This window comes from Pinus tabuliformis, chromosome 3_2 (assembly GCF_031772625.1).
Source record: "Pinus tabuliformis cultivar Carrire ecotype Pingquan chromosome 3_2, CPIR1, whole genome shotgun sequence".
Lineage (NCBI taxonomy): Eukaryota > Viridiplantae > Streptophyta > Pinopsida > Pinales > Pinaceae > Pinus > Pinus tabuliformis.
The window spans coordinates 1,077,450,531-1,077,473,293 of NC_142302.1; the positions used below are offsets into that span (position 1 = coordinate 1,077,450,531).

Here is a 22,763-nt window from a genome sequence, read left to right on the forward strand (position 1 = left end):
AGAAAAGAATCTACATCTACTAAAAAAAAAAACCAATGCTCAGTCAACCTTGAGCTTATTTGCCTTTTCCTACCTACCTACCCTAACAAGAACAACTTCTTTCTGCTCAATCAATATGAAATTTCCAATGTAACCAATCCTCTGTTTTATCTGATATTTGAGTTTTTTGACTGCATCGGAGTTCAGAGCCACAATAATATTGTGATGACCACAGCCACTGAAATTGCCTCTGATCTTTATAGGAAAACTGAAAAACTTGAGAGTAAAACTCTTCCATGTAATCAGCTATAGGATCCCAGAATACATAATCAGCTTGATTTTTCTTGTAACTTTCCGGCTGTGCAAACTGATCTTCAATAACAGTGTTCAGTTCCTCAATCGTGAAAGAGAAAGGAACCAGCATTCTCTCCTCGCGTTTTGCCATAGAAAACTTCTGAAAATAATGATCATGATTATGAAAACTATATGCCTGAATTTGACCTTCTAAACCTTCAATTTCTTTCTCAATATCCTCAGCAACTTCACCCAAAAATCTCATCTTATCCTCTGCCTTGCAGTCAAAGGATTTTAGATATGAGGACAAGGACAAAGAAAAATTTTCATTTGTTTCTCCAGTACTATGATCATTATTCCATTGTTTGAAACCTTGAACTGAAAGAGAGTTTACCACCACCTCTGACCTATCTATCCATTCCTCCAAAAACATAAGCCAAAAGTCTTGAAATGACTTAATGGATTTGACAGGAAAGCTTTCAACCCATTGTTTGCATTTCCCTTGAAGTGAATCATAGAATAGCCTAATGCAAACATCCTCATGTTTAACTCTAAGAAGCTCAGCAAATTCACAAAAATCTGATATATGCTTCAAGGTTAAACTCGAATCTTCTCCATTAAATTTGGGACCATTCCTTAGAAAATATGCATCCTTGGGAAAAGGATTTGGGAAACCATGAATTCCTGAAAAATCTATGCATGCATACCTTGAAGTAAGAATGGTAGCATCTGGGTCCTTCATAACTCCAGTGGAATCACCATGAATGTATGAAGTTTGAATTCTTCAACAATGGAGTCGCCAAGGTAGTTTTGCAGCCTCGAAAACCTTCTGAGCTCCTGCTACCTTCAGAAGTTCAGCTTCATAATTTCGGGAAAGAATAATCTTTAGACTCCCGGCAGACGCACCAAAATGTTATCACAAAATCAGGTACTGAGGGCTGCCAATCAGTGAGATTATGTGTAACTATTTCAAACCAAGCTTTGGACTAAGGCTTAGCCTCCTTAGTCTGAGAGGGCTCTCTCACAGATTATGAATATTGATTAATGACAAGGAAAGATGGCTAACTCTTTTAAGACACATGAAGAAAATATGCTGGCTGGACCATTATCAAATTGTTTCCCATTGGGCTTATGGAGTCACTAAAATCTCAGTAAACAATGGCACTATCCTTTCATAGAAATCAGAGCACTTTACATCCAATGTTCAAATATGACTTACATAAAACACAGTTTGCCAAGCATACATGAAGTCAGAGCATGAAACATGAGTTCTGAGTGATTATGCCATAACAAAACTGTAAAAGAACACTAAAGAGAATAACCATCACACATTTGAACAACAAGATCTATTGTGAATTCTGAGAAGAAATAACAGTCATTTGTATTACTGAGCTCATAAACCAAAATAGTCTTCCTCTTGATCAATACATCCAACCCCTTGTCTATCTCTGTTTCAGCTATTTATAAAGTTCTTCTACCTGACTCCGATTCATCCGAGGGGAACTCGAAGTCCTTTTCTCATGACACCTATTCACCTTTAAACTAACTAATAAAAGTCACTTCTTACTAACTGACAGCTCTAGAAGCCTAAAACAAATAAGATTCTAATTCTACATCATGCTGGACATAACATTTATTACAATTAAGATTCATCCTCTGCCAAGTGGATTACTACAGCGGTAGCTTTGATGGCTTTAATTACAATGAACTTCATTCTTTGACATCTGCTCTCTTTCTGGCGGTGGCTATGATGGATGTTTATAGCTGCTTGCTGATCTTTAATGCCACATCCTTTCCAATACCCTGAAACATAGGCCCCTGTTTGTCGGGTTTTGATGTGCTGTTCCATTTTGGTCGTCCAACACTAGAAGGCAGATAACTGATATCCAGTTTTTAATTCTTCATGAGGGATATGCGCCTTGGTCTTAGCAAAACTGTTCTTCCAATAATATCCTCCAACTTCACATAACCCAGCTATGCAAGAATACCTCTAACCTCTTCTGCAACATACAAGAAAAAGTAAACCAAATCTCCAGGTATACCAGGAACCCTGCCCTAAATGCATCCAACGCTTTACTTCGTGAAGATTGATGTTGTAAGCTTGAACACTTAATTATCCTTAAAGCCAGCCCTTCGAAACAGTTCAACAAGGTACATAACCTATGGGTAGAAACAACAGAAGATGTGAAAACAATAGTCTGCTCCCCTTTTAAAAGCTGCAACAGTTTCTCTATGTGAATCAAGACCTTTGTCACTTATGGTTTTAGAGCTAGTGCTCGAGTTTTTGTTTTTTCTTTTTAAAACTGTGAAACAGCTCTTGGAAGAGCAGAGGATTCATCTAATGGCTTTTGCAACTTGCTAACTTTTGAAAGAGTAAAAGATTTGACCAATGACTTTTTTTTAGAGTTCCTAGCCTTTGATGGAGACATGGGAGATGGACTATTTTGCTCCTTTAGAGGATAACTTTCAGCTGCTTCTTCAGAAACCATGAAACTATGAACAGGCTTCAATTCCTTGACAAGGTCTTTCACATCAACATTTCCAGAACGAATAAATTTCAAGAGACAGTTAATTGTGGAAACCTTCAGAGAATTAACATGTTCCTCAGAAAGACCTTGACACTTGAGTAAATCAGCAACAGAAGCAAATCCTGTAGCCTTAGCTGCATTCACAAGCATTCCAATAGGAGCACAACCTTGTTTTTCATGCAAATACTGCAATTGCAGACATTTCTGCACTCTGGACACTTCCACTCCTCGGATTTAACAGCCTCTTCAACTTTTTCTCCATACCTGGTATGCTTATCAGCGTGCATGGAATTACTATAGAATTGAGTAAATTGATGAAGCCTTAAACCCCTGTTAATTTCTCAAACTCATCAGGATTCCACCGGCATACAGAGTTGAGGTGGAATGCAGCCATTTGAACACCCATTAAATGTAGTATGCGAGATGCTTCGGGTAATATAGAAGACCATCTCCAGGGCGTTCCTTTATATATGAATAGTAACGCCCAGCAAATGCCGTTCCAGTGTGAACAAACGACTTTACTGCTATATTATATGCAAATCCCAACCGATAGTTCAGATCTGAGTTGAACAGCTTCAGCAATTTCATCCTCTGCAGAGGACTGCATACCCCTAGTCCGGATTTTCTGTTGCATCTTTTCAAGATAATCATCAATATCTTCATCCATAATTGATGGATCAACAACAAAATCAAAAAAGCTCGCGGACAGCCATAACTGCTACTCCATTTTTCTTAAAGAAATCAGAGACATGAAGGCAATCCTCACACAAAAAGTCTAACGCATGTGGCTGATCAAGGTCTACAGACTGAGAAACATCAATACAATACAAATGACCCACATGATAAAGAATATTGTATTCACTTAAATCTCCATGCACAAGTTTGCATTTCTCATATATGGTACGCATCATGATGACAACCTTCTTTTTCCTTCTCTTGACAGCCTTGGGAATTTTCGTTTTTCGAGCTTCTCTCTTTTCTGCCTTCACCATCCTCTTACGCTCCTTCCGAGCTGTTCTTCTATCAACTTGTTGGTTTTCGCTCAAAGAAGATTTGTTGTCCCCAGTTTCTGAAACCACATCATCCTCGGAAGCACTTGAGCTACTCTGCTCAGATTCTGTTATCATATTTTCTAAATCCCTATCGAATCCTTCTCCGGATCTCTGATCAGCAGAGATTGAAACTGGAAAAGAATCTACAATCTCCCTCGCAGGCTGATCATTCACATTATCCAAGATGGCAGGAATAAGGCGCACCCCAGAAAGGTCTTCTTTCAAACCAGTAATTGTTTGATAGTATATTCCTTCAGTATTATTACCACTGGTAATCCGGTCTATATCCTTTTCAAAATATTGTACCTGATCTAATGTTCTCGGGATGAAGGACTGAACAAATCGATGCCTTAGACTTCCTCTGACTTCACCTTGACTACTGGATCTTGCACATATGGAGATAAATAACAATAAGGACTGAGATCACTAGTAACAGGCGGGTAATATGAGCTTGACGGAGCTTCAATCCCCAAGTACCACGGTTGACTATGAGATGGCAGAGGATTATGATACCAATCACCACCGTAATCAGAAGTATTTACATGAGAAGATGAAACAGAATGCTCAGGTAAGTAAGGGACGTAGTAACAAGAAGGATCATAGTAATATTCATTTGGACCCATTGAATCGTATTGTTCAGAGCCACTTTCTGGATATGTATATGGCAGGGCAGAGGCTCGGAGCTCTGAATTAGTTGAGGATTGCATGGGGTATGACATACAAGAATAAGAGCTGCTTCCGTATTCGTTGTTCATTCTAAACATTGATGATGGTGGCGGTGAAACCAGCTGTTCAAGATGCCCAAGCATGTGTCAAACTTTGCGAAATGAGCTTGTAGAATCTTTACAACTTCGATTGAAACATAAAGCGAAATAAGGATCAAGTAACCATAAAGTATCAATTTTTCTTGCCAGCTGTCATCTGTACACATATCTTCTTCTTCTCCTTATCTAAATCTCTGAACTGCAATGATTGCCGGTAACCACTGAAGCAAGCTGTTGAGAGAAGCTAGGCTTGCCATCCAACATCTGTGCAAGCAGACCAACGTACCCTGCCTCCCCTAGTGCTCTCTTTATTTCATCTGTCTGTGATAGAGTACAGATGGCCGAGGCTACCAACTCTTGAATTGCAGAAAATCCATTTTTGAGGAGAACTATGAGCTGCTTAACAAATCCAGAGGACCTCAAAAGGTTTCTAGATAATATGGATTGTGAGAGGCTGTGGATTCGAACAAATCCCCAATTTCGTAGCGCGCTACGAAATCACCTAAACAGGTAGCGCTGCGAAACTGCTAAAAAGGATTCATGCGCTACGAAAACACTTTGTCCTTAAGCTAGACTGAAAATTTTGGCAACAGAATTTTCAGTGATAACAGAACCCAAGAGTTGTCATGTCCACAACTCTGCAGCTGAGAGGGAGAGGGATTATCAGAGTGAATGCTCAACAGAGACCCCAAGACTGCAAGTTGGAATACAATATAAACACCCAACAGCACATAAGTTTCAGTGGTGTTCTTCAATTTCCTGCGGCTCATCTTTTTAATTGATGGGCTGCAGAATGGCATCTTCATTTGCTCCATCATCAATTTCCCTATTTGAATACCACTCAAACATATGAATGAACTCATGTGCCTGCTGAGGGTAATTATAAGGGAAGGCAACATGGAAAAGTGGTGGGCTATTTCCATGAGGCTCTGCAACAGCTACCAAGAAAAAGATGTGAACGTTCCCTCTACAGGGGAGGCAGAAGGAAGGAAGCACCGGTGGGGCAGAAGGAAATTTGTGGACTCCTTTGTAGTTAGCTTTTTAAAAGTAGCTCCTGTACCAGGGCCTTGCTTCTAATGGTGGGAGCAAACATGCTTTTTCTGCATGCCTTGTGCATATAAATGAAGTTGAGTGCTAAGCACCGGTGGGGCAGAAGGAAATTTGTGGACTCCTTTGTAGTTAGCTTTTTAAAAGTAGCTCCTGTACCAGGGCCTTGCTTCTAATGGTGGGAGCAAACATGCTTTTTCTGCATGCCTTGTGCATGTAAATGAAGTTGAGTGCTAATTAGGATGTGCATCTATCAGATCGAAAATATGTTTGCAAATTTCTTATTTGACATATGTTTGCCATCTCGCAATTGTAAGACTCTTAGAGAGAAAATTATGTGGCATCAAATAGAACAACACAACATATGAATAATTTTTGATCATATATTCTAGTATTTTTGATATGCTCTGTTTCAAATTGGCAGGGTTTGACTCAAGAATCAAAGAGCAAGCCATCTGTTATAGGAACAGCTTCCCTCAACCTCGGGGAGTATGCATTGCCTATGGAGTATGCATTGTCTGCAAGGAGTGATGGATGTGAATATGTATTTGACAGTGATTCTGTTGATGAATGTGATGAGGATGAGGCTGAGGATTGCTTGAAGGAGAAGATTCTTCGACTACTCCTTTCATTAATGTGGACAACACATAACAGAAACATACTCCTGTACGTAACGCAGACCACTCAGACTTGCAGATGCTACCATTTTTGGTATTGAAATTCATCCTTCTCTATGTGAAAAGTAGGTGGCATGTTTGCGCTGCCAATTCCTGTCCTTCACTTTCTGGAATGCTTCGTATGGGAAACGAGATTTCAAATTTTTCTAAGTATATGACGCCACGGGTCTCTTCCTAATACCAAGAATGGGAAACAAAATTGAATTACTGTGATTTGTCGGACAGAGGCGGTAAGAAGATCAGTACGAACATCGTCGACTTATTGAAGAGAGTGGTTTCGGTTTCCAGTTTCCAGCAGTTTTACCTATTGGATTCATTCAATTACAGGAAATAATGGACAGAAAAGCCGTGTCAGATGAGAAGGAAATGGTCGAGAGGCGTATTGAACGCCTCTGCTCTCACGTTGTCCTGGCTGATTACATGAAGGGTACACACAGGAGTTTTCAGGAGAAGATTCTACACGCTGTGGTTTTGTGGTTTGCTGTCAGGGAAGTCCGCCTGGTTTTCAAATACATTTACTCCGGACTGCACTGTAAAGGTATAAGTCGTCGATTACTGTAATTAACAGCGGGGAGTTAGTTACAACACCTGAAGAGTTTGAATTCAATTATCGTTCACCAAATAACAGAAAGAACGACAACAAATTGGTACCTGATAGCAAAGGGTACCTGCGAGGAGTACCTGGCCTCCGAGCTGCAGTGCGGAAGGAGTTCGCAGAGGGGTAAGCCAGCACAGCGGAAGCGCAGAGCAGAGCGGGTAGTGAGTATCAGAGCTTGAATGGGCGCGGGTGACCATTTCGAATGGAGGGAATTACTCCCTGCAGGAATTACTCCCCGATCGGTCAGGGATGTCAGGCGATCGATCAGGGATGTCAGGGCGGTCAGGGAGGGTGGCGGAGAACGAGCTGAGAGATGGTGGCGGAGGAGTAGGAGATTTCCGGTAGCTGGAGCCGGACGATTTTCCGGCCGGTGCCGGAAAAAGGGCCATTCTACAGCCTAGGTAGACTACTCCTTTGATGAATGGATGGATCGAGATTTATTAATGTTTGCATTTGATGTCTGCTACTGATGTTGCACTTTTGTACTCTTAGTAGATGTTAAAACAAGTAGAGATAAATCGTTTTTGCTTGGAGTTTATGAGTAGGATTAGTCATAAATGGTACTTTTATCTCTTGGCCATTTCTGCTTATATTCTTAAAGTGATATACAGTTTTCAGTTGTTTATATGTTACTGCATGAATGTATGAGTTACCATTTGGCACTTCTGTACAGTGGAGTCATGTATTTATGTTTGATATATGAATAACTTATTACGCGATATGTTGTTCACAACTGTTTTGCCTAACTTCTTATGCAAAGTGGTTTATCTTAATTGATTTCTATTCTTATGATAGCTTAATGATCTTTATTACCAGTTATTGTTTGAAATCTCTTTAAATCGCATAATAAAAGAAATACACCCCGGGTTAGCGTAGATTAGATGTGTTGTTTCTCATTAGATTACAATAGCATAGAGTTAGTTTAAAAGTTTGAATTAAATTAGCTTTAAGTACTCTTAGATCAGCAACATCCAACTCTGCACACACACACATACACCCTCAGATTGGGAAACTGGTCCCATTATCCCCAGTCGGACCCGCTATACCAAGAAGACATGGATTATATGTCTAAAGTTCCATATGCATTAGCAGTTGGAAGCTTAATGTATGCAATGGTCTGCACAAGGCCCGATATTGCACATGCAGTGGGAGTTGTAAGCAGGTACATGAACAATCCAGGAAAGGAACATTGGATGGCAGTGAAATGGATTCTCAGATATTTGAAAGGTACCACAAATCAAGCATTATGCTTTGGTGGTTCAAACATCTCCCTACAAGGATATGTTGATGCAGATATGGCAGGTGACAGAGATAACAGGAGGAGCACTACAGGATATGTATTTACTGTTGGAGGAACAGTTGTCAGTTTGGTTTCAAAAATCCAAAGTGTTGTTGCACTTTCAACAACAGAAGCAGAGTATGTTGCTGCTACAGAGGCTAGTAAAGAAATGATTTGGTTACAAAGGTTTATGGGTGAGTTGGGTAAGAAGCATGATATGGGCACGCTATACAGTGATAGCCAAAGTGCCATTCATCTTGCAAAGAACTCAGCATTTCATTCTAGGACTAAACACATACAACTCAAGTATCATTTCATACGATCAGTGTTGGAAGATGGAGAGTTGAAGCTGGAAAAGATACACACTACCCAGAATCCTGCAGATATGCTAACAAAAGTTGTAACCAGGGAGAAACTGAGAACATGCTCAGTTTCAATTGGTCTTCAAGGATGACGATGAAGATGAGAAACAACCAGGTCCAAAGAGGAGTCATTGTCCAGCAAATGAAGCAGTGGTGGAGTTGCTACAATCATTCTCCAAGTGGGAGATTGTTGTGTGTGGAGCATGATTGTTCAGAGGTCTTTGTTTCAGTCGGATGTATACCCCAGGAAGTTTTGTACACCCCTCCACGCGGGGGGGTGCGGGGGGGACTTGTCCCCCCGCGGGGGTCCGGGGGGGCCCATCCCCCCCGGCTAGGGGGCCCGGGGGCTCGGGGGCAGCGCCCCCGAAGCCAAAAATAAATGTAAAATTGCCTTGTAAAAGTATAGTAATTTCTAGTCAATCTGGGCCGTTCATTAGGCGGATGATCTGACGGTAGAACTTATGTTTAGTTTAGGGTTTTTTGCCCTAGAAGGCAACCCCTCTCTTTGTATGAGGGCATTGTATTTGAGGCTGTGTGATAGATGTGTATTATGTGAGCGAGAAACAAAGAGGTGAGGCTGTGAGCGAGAAACAGAGAGGTGAGGCTGTGAGCGAGAAACAGAGAGGTGAGGCTGTGAGAGAAAACAGAGGATATTACAGCGGATTTGCTGTAGGTTGTGTCTCTTCATTTTGCTGGATAATAGAAAGGAAGGACTGGCTGTTCGGGGTGGACGTAGCCCAAACTGGGTGAACCACGTATATCTGTGTCTCTCTTGTTTTGTGCGTTTTCTGTGTTTATATTTCTGCAATATTTTATGTGTTCCATTGCTCCGTAATATATAATTTTCTAACATTCCCTAGTGTTTTTCTCAATTGTAACTTGATCTGTATGCTTAGAAAACCATTTATAATTTTGGACTGATTGGAACTTTGACTTGTTGAGTTTCTGTATTTAGATATGGCGAAGAAGCTTGCTACAAAATTACCCTACTCCAGTTTTTATCTTATAGTGACATCTTGTTCTCTTTCATTGGCTACAAATGTCTCAACAATATGAATGTGGTTAGCACACCACCTGATTTTTTCCTTAGGAATTTGGACTTGTTATAGAGGAATTATTTTTAGTGGGGCATCTACATCCTTGAATATGATCCTGGTCATTTATGTTCCAAGAATCCTATATATGATATGAATCTATTTGCATGTGAGCATATAATCTTATCACTACCATGATGTACTGTAAAAGGCTTTTCAAGGTTCTTACCGAAATCATCAAACCTATTCTGATTGTGTATTCCATGATTTGGTGCACACATTATAAAGTCAATTGTTGAATTCTATGCACAATCCAAATTTGGATGGCCTATGTATTAAAATTTTGTTTAAAAGAAGTTAATATTATAGTCATCTCTCTATCCCTAGTGGTTTTAACGGAAATAAACCTAAAAGCACCCTAAAAATAATAATGACAACAAGAACATAAAAATGATTTATTTTACCATTGTAGTAACCTAGAAATTGATAACATGTTGTTGAACCAACACCTACCTAGACTCGTTATCATTTATAATTGACTTCTTCATACCCTTCAAGATGTCGTCAATGAAATTATTCATGAAAGAAAATTATCTAAAGGATTTCCACAATTTCAAGATGGAGGAAATTCATTGCCAATCTTTAGGCCTCTCCATGTAGGCTTCACCCCATTAACTAATATCTTATCACGTTCATTTATAAAGGGGGTTTTAAAACTGTGAAAAACAGAGTCAATATATTCTAGGTGTTGGAAGGGTTGATGTGGGTTGTATGGGGGGTGAGAGGTTTATACATATTGGGGAATATAAAAAGGGGCATTTCATAAAAATAGGGGTTATTTTTATTAGAAATATGAATTGGAAAGGGGGTTCAAGAATAAGATTTTGGGAAGTTTTTATCAATATCTAGCGAGAATAGGGGAATTATTTAATATCCCACAAATACAGACACTATGACAAAGGTTGACTTAGTGGAGACGTCGTGGGCTTCTCCTACTACTCAAGTATATGCAATTCTTAGATGATTGGACCTTAGGAGTCAAATTGGTCATTAAATGATTCTACTAAGCTATATCTAGCATACATGATAGGCACCTTAGATTGTTGGATATGCTAAATATAAAACATATTTTTATAAAAAAAAATACTTAAACATATCACATATGTTAATACTAGTGACTCTAACTAAAATCTTCCAAGCTTTGGAGAACCATGGTTCAATGAGGCTCATAGGAAAGTTAGGAAAAGTAGTTACAAAGTAAAATCCTTTGTTTAATGATTGAATAAATAGACGAACCTTTCTTGGATCAAATTCTATATGATGATAATGAAGAAAAGATACTTAATTAACATTATTTGCTTTGATTCCATACATGATTCTACGTATGGTTTTATAATTATAGCTAAAATTATGAATGGAATTGCCTTCTTTTCACATATTCTTGAGTTCATTAGGTGTGAATATAGTATCATACTCTCTTGAAAAATGATTCGTAATAACATTGAAGATAGTTACATATATAAGCATCTTTAAATTGGCTATAGGGTCGAGCACTAGATAATTAAGCTAAGTTCAATTATTGTGCCTCCCTTTGACCTTGACCATCCAATCTCCATGTAAACTAAGATCTATCACTCAAGTCTCCCACCACCACTTAAGTGCAGCACCACTCTCCCAAGTGCCCCTACAATTTCCTCGTGTTTGCTAACCCATAGTCATTGCCTATTTATATTCACTAGCTATGAGTTAAGGAGCTATGCTAATATGAATGTTATGTTTCTTAAAATATGGTGTGATTCACTTAGAAATAAATCCATCTTCACGATCTTCCAAGAAATGGTTGATGATGGAAAAGTCATGACAACTTTACAACTGACCGATGATCCTTGAAATTAAGAATAGAAGAATCTTGGGAACGAAAATATCCATAACGAAAATAGACCGCATTTATAATGTATAATAATAACAAAATAAAATTTAAAAGATAAGTGCGTACATGAAATTTACAATCAATATTATGAAAAAATTTAGACACAATGTGCGCTTAGATACTGGATCATACTTTGTGACCGCAAATTATATATTATAGATGCTTACCAATCAAACACAATTATTTAAAACCGTATATGAGAGAGAAGGTCGCATTTATAAACTATGTGTCGTTTTTCTTAGGGTGGTAAACAGTTCACCGTATTTAAATTATATTTAGGGATTGTTTTTTATATAAAAAAATAAATGGTAGATTTGTTTGGTATACGTGTGGTATATGGTTTATTGGATTTAAATTATTTTTAAATTTGAAAGTTTGTATATCACTTGTAATATTGAATATTGGATAATTGAGTGAATTGACAAGTTGAACTTATTTTAATATTGGATAATTGAGTGAATTGACAAGTTGAACTTATTTTAATGGCAGATTTTAGGATATTTTTAAATTTGAAAGTTTGTATATCACTTGTAATATTGAATATTGGATAATTGAGTGAATTAACAACTTGAACTTATTTTAATTGCAGATTTTAGGATATTTTTAGAATCGGATGGAAAATAGTGAAGTTAAATAATTGATTTTGTTAAATTCCAGGATATTCTTAGTTCAAGGTTATGGTCTTATTCTTAGTATGGAGGTTTGGTCCCCACCAGTCTTGTCTTCCAATCCTAGACGAAACTATATAGGTGTGAGAGTTATTTGAGCAGGACTATATAAGCCTGAGAAGCTACCCTAGCCAGCATTTCTTCAATTAAAAAAAAAAAATCCAAAACATTCCCTGAATCTGCTATTAAAATAAAGATCCTAAATATAATTAGTTAAATGGTTTCAAATAATTAAATTACAACTTAAAATTACTTTCAAATAAATATATATATACAATCTACAATCTCCCTCGCAGGCTGATCATTCACATTATCCAAGATGGCAGGAATAAGGCGCACCCCAGAAAGGTCTTCTTTCAAACCAGTAATTGTTTGATAGTATATTCCTTCAGTATTATTACCACTGGTAATCCGGTCTATATCCTTTTCAAAATATTGTACCTGATCTAATGTTCTCGGGATGAAGGACTGAACAAATCGATGCCTTAGACTTCCTCTGACTTCACCTTGACTACTGGATCTTGCACATATGGAGATAAATAACAATAAGGACTGAGATCACTAGTAACAGGCGGGTAATATGAGCTTGACGGAGCTTCAATCCCCAAGTACCACGGTTGACTATGAGATGGCAGAGGATTATGATACCAATCACCACCGTAATCAGAAGTATTTACATGAGAAGATGAAACAGAATGCTCAGGTAAGTAAGGGACGTAGTAACAAGAAGGATCATAGTAATATTCATTTGGACCCATTGAATCGTATTGTTCAGAGCCACTTTCTGGATATGTATATGGCAGGGCAGAGGCTCGGAGCTCTGAATTAGTTGAGGATTGCATGGGGTATGACATACAAGAATAAGAGCTGCTTCCGTATTCGTTGTTCATTCTAAACATTGATGATGGTGGCGGTGAAACCAGCTGTTCAAGATGCCCAAGCATGTGTCAAACTTTGCGAAATGAGCTTGTAGAATCTTTACAACTTCGATTGAAACATAAAGCGAAATAAGGATCAAGTAACCATAAAGTATCAATTTTTCTTGCCAGTTGTCATCTGTACACATATCTTCTTCTTCTCCTTATCTAAATCTCTGAACTGCAATGATTGCCGGTAACCACTGAAGCAAGCTGTTGAGAGAAGCTAGGCTTGCCATCCAACATCTGTGCAAGCAGACCAACGTACCCTGCCTCCCCTAATGCTCTCTTTATTTCATCTGTCTGTGATAGAGTACAGATGGCCGAGGCTACCAACTCTTGAATTGCAGAAAATCCATTTTTGAGGAGAACTATGAGCTGCTTAACAAATCCAGAGGACCTCAAAAGGTTTCTAGATAATATGGATTGCGAGAGGCTGTGGATTCGAACAAATCCCCAATTTCGTAGCGCGCTACGAAATCACCTAAACAGGTAGCGCTACGAAACTGCTAAAAAGGATTCATGCGCTACGAAAACACTTTGTCCTTAAGCTAGACTGAAAATTTTGGCAACAGAATTTTCAGTGATAACAGAACCCAAGAGTTGTCATGTCCACAACTCTGCAGCTGAGAGGGAGAGGGATTATCAGAGTGAATGCTCAACAGAGACCCCAAGACTGCAAGTTGGAATACAATATAAACACCCAATAGCACATAAGTTTCAGTGGTGTTCTTCAATTTCCTGCGGCTCATCTTTTTAATTGATGGGCTGCAGAATGGCATCTTCATTTGCTCCATCATCAATTTCCCTATTTGAATACCACTCAAACATATGAATGAACTCATGTGCCTGCTGAGGGTAATTATAAGGGAAGGCAACATGGAAAAGTGGTGGGCTATTTCCATGAGGCTCTGCAACAGCTACCAAGAAAAAGATGTGAACGTTCCCTCTACAGGGGAGGCAGAAGGAAGGAAGCACCGGTGGGGCAGAAGGAAATTTGTGGACTCCTTTGTAGTTAGATTTTTAAAAGTAGCTCCTGTACCAGGGCCTTGCTTCTAATGGTGGGAGCAAACATGCTTTTTCTGCATGCCTTGTGCATATAAATGAAGTTGAGTGCTAAGCACCGGTGGGGCAGAAGGAAATTTGTGGACTCCTTTGTAGTTAGCTTTTTAAAAGTAGCTCCTGTACCAGGGCCTTGCTTCTAATGGTGGGAGCAAACATGCTTTTTCTGCATGCCTTGTGCATGTAAATGAAGTTGAGTGCTAATTAGGATGTGCATCTATCAGATCGAAAATATGTTTGCAAATTTCTTATTTGACATATGTTTGCCATCTCGCAATTGTAAGACTCTTAGAGAGAAAATTATGTGGCATCAAATAGAACAACACAACATATGAATAATTTTTGATCATATATTCTAGTATTTTTGATATGCTCTGTTTCAAATTGGCAGGGTTTGACTCAAGAATCAAAGAGCAAGCCATCTGTTATAGGAACAGCTTCCCTCAACCTCGGGGAGTATGCATTGCCTATGGAGTATGCATTGTCTGCAAGGAGTGATGGATGTGAATATGTATTTGACAGTGATTCTGTTGATGAATGTGATGAGGATGAGGCTGAGGATTGCTTGAAGGAGAAGATTCTTCGACTACTCCTTTCATTAATGTGGACAACACATAACAGAAACATACTCCTGTACGTAACGCAGACCACTCAGACTTGCAGATGCTACCATTTTTGGTATTGAAATTCATCCTTCTCTATGTGAAAAGTAGGTGGCATGTTTGCGCTGCCAATTCCTGTCCTTCACTTTCTGGAATGCTTCGTATGGGAAACGAGATTTCAAATTTGTCTAAGTATATGACGCCACGGGTCTCTTCCTAATACCAAGAATGGGAAACAAAATTGAATTACTGTGATTTGTCGGACAGAGGCGGTAAGAAGATCAGTACGAACATCGTCGACTTATTGAAGAGAGTGGTTTCGGTTTCCAGTTTCCAGCAGTTTTACCTATTGGATTCATTCAATTACAGGAAATAATGGACAGAAAAGCCGTGTCAGATGAGAAGGAAATGGTCGAGAGGCGTATTGAACGCCTCTGCTCTCACGTTGTCCTGGCTGATTACATGAAGGGTACACACAGGAGTTTTCAGGAGAAGATTCTACACGCTGTGGTTTTGTGGTTTGCTGTCAGGGAAGTCCGCCTGGTTTTCAAATACATTTACTCCGGACTGCACTGTAAAAGTATAAGTCGTCGATTACTGTAATTAACAGCGGGGAGTTAGTTACAACACCTGAAGAGTTTGAATTCAATTATCGTTCACCAAATAACAGAAAGAACGACAACAAATTGGTACCTGATAGCAAAGGGTACCTGCGAGGAGTACCTGGCCTCCGAGCTACAGTGCGGAAGGAGTTCGCAGAGGGGTAAGCCAGCACAGCGGAAGCGCAGAGCAGAGCGGGTAGTGAGTATCAGAGCTTGAATGGGCGCGGGTGACCATTTCGAATGGAGGGAATTACTCCCTGCAGGAATTACTCCCCGATCGGTCAGGGATGTCAGGCGATCGATCAGGGATGTCAGGGCGGTCAGGGAGGGTGGCGGAGAACGAGCTGAGAGATGGTGGCGGAGGAGTAGGAGATTTCCGGTAGCCGGAGCCGGACGATTTTCCGGCCGGTGCCGGAAAAAGGGCCATTCTACAGCCTAGGTAGACTACTCCTTTGATGAATGGATGGATCGAGATTTATTAATGTTTGCATTTGATGTCTGCTACTGATGTTGCACTTTTGTACTCTTAGTAGATGTTAAAACAAGTAGAGATAAATCGTTTTTGCTTGGAGTTTATGAGTAGGATTAGTCATAAATGGTACTTTTATCTCTTGGCCATTTCTGCTTATATTCTTAAAGTGATATACAGTTTTCAGTTGTTTATATGTTACTGCATGAATGTATGAGTTACCATTTGGCACTTCTGTACAGTGGAGTCATGTATTTATGTTTGATATATGAATAACTTATTACGCGATATGTTGTTCACAACTGTTTTGCCTAACTTCTTATGCAAAGTGGTTTATCTTAATTGATTTCTATTCTTATGATAGCTTAATGATCTTTATTACCAGTTATTGTTTGAAATCTCTTTAAATCGCATAATAAAAGAAATACACCCCGGGTTAGCGTAGATTAGATGTGTTGTTTCTCATTAGATTACAATAGCATAGAGTTAGTTTAAAAGTTTGAATTAAATTAGCTTTAAGTACTCTTAGATCAGCAACATCCAACTCTGCACACACACACATACACCCTCAGATTGGGAAACTGGTCCCATTATCCCCAGTCGGACCCGCTATACCAAGAAGACATGGATTATATGTCTAAAGTTCCATATGCATTAGCAGTTGGAAGCTTAATGTATGCAATGGTCTGCACAAGGCCCGATATTGCACATGCAGTGGGAGTTGTAAGCAGGTACATGAACAATCCAGGAAAGGAACATTGGATGGCAGTGAAATGGATTCTCAGATATTTGAAAGGTACCACAAATCAAGCATTATGCTTTGGTGGTTCAAACATCTCCCTACAAGGATATGTTGATGCAGATATGGCAGGTGACAGAGATAACAGGAGGAGCACTACAGGATATGTATTTACTGTTGGAGGAACAGTTGTCAGTTTGGTTTCAAAAATCCAAAGTGTTGTTGCACTTTCAACAACAGAAGCAGAGTATGTTGCTGCTACAGAGGCTAGTAAAGAAATGATTTGGTTACAAAGGTTTATGGGTGAGTTGGGTAAGAAGCATGATATGGGCACGCTATACAGTGATAGCCAAAGTGCCATTCATCTTGCAAAGAACTCAGCATTTCATTCTAGGACTAAACACATACAGCTCAAGTATCATTTCATACGATCAGTGTTGGAAGATGGAGAGTTGAAGCTGGAAAAGATACACACTACCCAGAATCCTGCAGATATGCTAACAAAAGTTGTAACCAGGGAGAAACTGAGAACATGCTCAGTTTCAATTGGTCTTCAAGGATGACGATGAAGATGAGAAACAACCAGGTCCAAAGAGGAGTCATTGTCCAGCAAATGAAGCAGTGGTGGAGTTGCTACAATCATTCTCCAAGTGGGAGATTGTTGTGTGTGGAGCATGATTGTTCAGAGGTCTTTGTTTCAGTCGGATGTATACCCCAGGAAGTTTTGTACACCCCTCCACGCGGGGGGGTGCGGGGGGGACTTGTCCCCCCCGCGGGGGTCCGGGGGGGCCCGGGGGCTCGGGGGCAGCACCCCCGAAGCCAAAAATAAATGTAAAATTGCCTTGTAAAAGTATAGTAATTTCTAGTCAATCTGGGCCGTTCATTAGGCGGATGATCTGACGGTAGAACTTATGTTTAGTTTAGGGTTTTTTGCCCTAGAAGGCAACCCCTCTCTTTGTATGAGGGCATTGTATTTGAGGCTGTGTGATAGATGTGTATTATGTGAGCGAGAAACAGAGAGGTGAGGCTGTGAGCGAGAAACAGAGAGGTGAGGCTGTGAGAGAAAACAGAGGATATTACAGCGGATTTGCTGTAGGTTGTGTCTCTTCATTTTGCTGGATAATAGAAAGGAAGGACTGGCTGTTCGGGGTGGACGTAGCCCAAACTGGGTGAACCACGTATATCTGTGTCTCTCTTGTTTTGTGCGTTTTCTGTGTTTATATTTCTGCAATATTTTATGTGTTCCATTGCTCCGTAATATATAATTTTCTAACATTCCCTAGTGTTTTTCTCAATTGTAACTTGATCTGTATGCTTAGAAAACCATTTATAATTTTGGACTGATTGGAACTTTGACTTGTTGAGTTTCTGTATTTAGATATGGCGAAGAAGCTTGCTACAAAATTACCCTACTCCAGTTTTTATCTTATAGTGACATCTTGTTCTCTTTCATTGGCTACAAATGTCTCAACAATATGAATGTGGTTAGCACACCACCTGATTTTTTCCTTAGGAATTTGGACTTGTTATAGAGGAATTATTTTTAGTGGGGCATCTACATCCTTGAATATGATCCTGGTCATTTATGTTCCAAGAATCCTATATATGATATGAATCTATTTGCATGTGAGCATATAATCTTATCACTACCATGATGTACTGTAAAAGGCTTTTCAAGGTTCTTACCGAAATCATCAAACCTATTCTGATTGTGTATTCCATGATTTGGTGCACACATTATAAAGTCAATTGTTGAATTCTATGCACAATCCAAATTTGGATGGCCTATGTATTAAAATTTTGTTTAAAAGAAGTTAATATTATAGTCATCTCTCTATCCCTAGTGGTTTTAACGGAAATAAACCTAAAAGCACCCTAAAAATAATAATGACAACAAGAACATAAAAATGATTTATTTTACCATTGTAGTAACCTAGAAATTGATAACATGTTGTTGAACCAACACCTACCTAGACTCGTTATCATTTATAATTGACTTCTTCATACCCTTCAAGATGTCGTCAATGAAATTATTCATGAAAGAAAATTATCTAAAGGATTTCCACAATTTCAAGATGGAGGAAATTCATTGCCAATCTTTAGGCCTCTCCATGTAGGCTTCACCCCATTAACTAATATCTTATCACGTTCATTTATAAAGGGGGTTTTAAAACTGTGAAAAACAGAGTCAATATATTCTAGGTGTTGGAAGGGTTGATGTGGGTTGTATGGGGGGTGAGAGGTTTATACATATTGGGGAATATAAAAAGGGGCATTTCATAAAAATAGGGGTTATTTTTATTAGAAATATGAATTGGAAAGGGGGTTCAAGAATAAGATTTTGGGAAGTTTTTATCAATATCTAGCGAGAATAGGGGAATTATTTAATATCCCACAAATACAGACACTATGACAAAGGTTGACTTAGTGGAGACGTCGTGGGCTTCTCCTACTACTCAAGTATATGCAATTCTTAGATGATTGGACCTTAGGAGTCAAATTGGTCATTAAATGATTCTACTAAGCTATATCTAGCATACATGATAGGCACCTTAGATTGTTGGATATGCTAAATATAAAACATATTTTTATAAAAAAAAATACTTAAACATATCACATATGTTAATACTAGTGACTCTAACTAAAATCTTCCAAGCTTTGGAGAACCATGGTTCAATGAGGCTCATAGGAAAGTTAGGAAAAGTAGTTACAAAGTAAAATCCTTTGTTTAATGATTGAATAAATAGACGAACCTTTCTTGGATCAAATTCTATATGATGATAATGAAGAAAAGATACTTAATTAACATTATTTGCTTTGATTCCATACATGATTCTACGTATGGTTTTATAATTATAGCTAAAATTATGAATGGAATTGCCTTCTTTTCACATATTCTTGAGTTCATTAGGTGTGAATATAGTATCATACTCTCTTGAAAAATGATTCGTAATAACATTGAAGATAGTTACATATATAAGCATCTTTATATTGGCTATAGGGTCGAGCACTAGATAATTAAGCTAAGTTCAATTATTGTGCCTCCCTTTGACCTTGACCATCCAATCTCCATGTAAACTAAGATCTATCACTCAAGTCTCCCACCACCACTTAAGTGCAGCACCACTCTCCCAAGTGCCCCTACAATTTCCTCGTGTTTGCTAACCCATAGTCATTGCCTATTTATATTCACTAGCTATGAGTTAAGGAGCTATGCTAATATGAATGTTATGTTTCTTAAAATATGGTGTGATTCACTTAGAAATAAATCCATCTTCACGATCTTCCAAGAAATGGTTGATGATGGAAAAGTCATGACAACTTTACAACTGACCGATGATCCTTGAAATTAAGAATAGAAGAATCTTGGGAACGAAAATATCCATAACGAAAATAGACCGCATTTATAATGTATAATAATAACAAAATAAAATTTAAAAGATAAGTGCGTACATGAAATTTACAATCAATATTATGAAAAAATTTAGACACAATGTGCGCTTAGATACTGGATCATACTTTGTGACCGCAAATTATATATTATAGATGCTTACCAATCAAACACAATTATTTAAAACCGTATATGAGAGAGAAGGTCGCATTTATAAACTATGTGTCGTTTTTCTTATAGAATTGTTTAGTCTATGGGTGGTAAACAGTTCACCGTATTTAAATTATATTTAGGGATTGTTTTTTATATAAAAAAATAAATGGTAGATTTGTTTGGTATACGTGTGGTATATGGTTTATTGGATTTAAATTATTTTTAAATTTGAAAGTTTGTATATCACTTGTAATATTGAATATTGGATAATTGAGTGAATTGACAAGTTGAACTTATTTTAATGGCAGATTTTAGGATATTTTTAAATTTGAAAGTTTGTATATCACTTGTAATATTGAATATTGGATAATTGAGTGAATTAACAACTTGAACTTATTTTAATTGCAGATTTTAGGATATTTTTAGAATCGGATGGAAAATAGTGAAGTTAAATAATTGATTTTGTTAAATTCCAGGATATTCTTAGTTCAAGGTTGTGGTCTTATTCTTAGTATGGAGGTTTGGTCCCCACCAGTCTTGTCTTCCAATCCTAGACGAGACTATATAGGTGTGAGAGTTATTTGAGCAGGACTATATAAACCTGAGAAGCTACCCTAACCAGCATTTCTTCAATTAAAAAAAAAAAAATCCAAAACATTCCCTGAATCTGCTATTAAAATAAAGATCCTAAATAAAATTAGTTAAATGGTTTCAAATAATTAAATTACAACTTAAAATTACTTTCAAATAAATATATATATACACCATCCACCACATCATTAAACACTAAATAACCGTAAAAAATTATATATACCGCCTTCACTAAAAAAACTATATATCAGCCGCCACAACATTAAACAATAATAACCTTAAAATACCACCGTAACAACATTAAACACTAAATAATCAAATAAACAAAAACAAACATACAGTACAACTGGGTATTTTATGTAAATTACAGTTGCTATTAAATTAAAATTAAAATTAGAAACACACACTCACACTGCTTTATTGAAAAAAGAAAAAAAAAAGACTTTGATTCTATTATAATAATAAAAAAATATCCACATTCATCTCAATATCTAACCAGTTCAGATATTTCTAATTAGATTATAAATTAAAATAAATCTAATTTCAGTAAGTCTTCTCATAGAACTGTAATCAACATCTGAGCAAATCCAGTGTTACCTACCTGAAATTGCCCTTCAGACTTTGAAAGTTGTTGCAGCCTTTTCATTTTAGTTCGATATTCAACGAGCTTCGAGAACTGTTGAGACAGCTCAATCTTTTCGGCGCTCTCAGGAATCCCATCAATGGCTTCTCTGAGAGCCTCAGTTGGAACGAACCTCCATCCGTCCGAATTTCGATTCTGCATCTCTTCGAAAAAATGAAGGGCCGGCCATAAATCCTTGGGCTTCGCCTCGATCATGTCTCCGATATAGGCTTGAATCTGCGTGAGAAAAGCCGACCCCATAAACACTCCATATATTTTATTGGTATCATACCTTTCTGTGCTGGATCTTATACCCTCCTGGGTCACAAGTTGGGCTAATTTTATGACACTTTCAGACGACAGAGAACGGTTATCTGCTATCTGCCTCAGAACATGCAGCCCTTCAGGGGAACTGAGATAAGAAATGAGATGGGTTGCAGGAATTGTAACCTGATTTTCCAACCATCTCTCGATTTCTGCTGCAGATCGAAATCCAAGCCTGGAGAAACGATTTCCATGTGAAGGTCCAGAAATGCCTGAGGAATTCCTACCTGAAGGTGCAGGGGGGTTTCTGTTGTTGCCTCGGCCCCTTGGATGACGATTGCGTGGATACCCTCTCTGAGACATGGAAATTCCCCTGGAATTGACTCTCTAGGATTTTACAGAGCCGAATCTATCCCTCAATTCAATTGAGAATTTCTAAAAAGCTGCACATTCTGATAAACTGTTTCTCCTCTCTGATTAGTTTAGATTTATAACAGAACACAGACCAACAGTATTGTGTAGTCTGTATTGCTGCTTGAATAGCTTATGAAAGTAGGTCTCACTCAAGCCTGGCCCTTACAGCTGTGAGTGCGGGTGGGACAACATTTAAAGGGTAGGGTACTAAGTTTGTCTCAGACGGTTTGGAAAAATATTATTTGTTTTGGGATTAGAAAAAGCTAAAAAAACCTCATGCACACTCACAGTAATGAGTGTGACAAATTTAAAAGGCTTAAGATAACTATGTTGCTGCTTGAGCAGTTTATAAAAGCATGGTAAGGACAGGGTTTATCTAAAATGGTTTGGTTTGGAAAATCCCATTTGCTTTGAGAAGAGGAAGGGAAAATACTCATGTTAATGTTGGTTTAGCTGTGAGACAAATTTAAAGATGCAGTATATAATTTATTTATTTATTTTTAGTATTAGGTAAATAATTTATAAATAAATATTTTAAAATTGTTTTATCAATAATATTTTAAAGGAGATGGTTGGCTTGGAATCTTTTAATTTTTGAAAAAAAAGGATAAAGTGTATAGCATCAGCATAATAATAGTGGCTCTAAAACAAATCGATAAGAACTTTTTTTGAAGGGGCATTACAAGGGGAATAATAATTTTATTGTGGGGAATTATTCTATTCTT

At 38.1% G+C, this 22,763-nt stretch overlaps 2 protein-coding genes across 6 annotated transcripts in view; both read right to left on the minus strand.

Annotated features, from left to right (window-relative positions):
* LOC149184411 (uncharacterized) overlaps positions 1 to 22,228 on the minus strand; it is a 90,849-nt gene extending 68,621 nt beyond the window's left edge. For 4 of the 5 annotated variants that reach the window (XR_016257258.1, XM_089417466.1, XM_089417467.1 and 1 more), the window contains exon 1: positions 21,340 to 22,228. Coding sequence is in view for 4 of the 5 variants with exons in the window: in XM_089417466.1 (XP_089273592.1) it covers positions 21,340 to 21,987 (648 nt within the window). In the remaining variant the exon portion in view is untranslated. The remainder of the gene's footprint in view (positions 1 to 21,339) is intronic. The other variant, XM_089417468.1, reaches the window with a different exon arrangement.
* Positions 3,376 to 4,289, minus strand: LOC149184413 (uncharacterized). Its single transcript, XM_089418924.1, has one exon. It carries the CDS (start codon positions 3,926 to 3,928, stop codon positions 3,491 to 3,493), a length of 438 nt encoding a protein of 145 aa, XP_089275050.1. The 5' UTR covers positions 3,929 to 4,289; the 3' UTR covers positions 3,376 to 3,490.
* Positions 22,229 to 22,763: the final 535 nt, after the last annotated feature.

Coding starts and splice junctions, on each gene's coding strand:
- LOC149184413 (XM_089418924.1), bottom strand. CDS start 3,928: ATGATAACAGAATCTGAGCAGAGTAGCTCAAGTGCTTCCGAGGATGAT.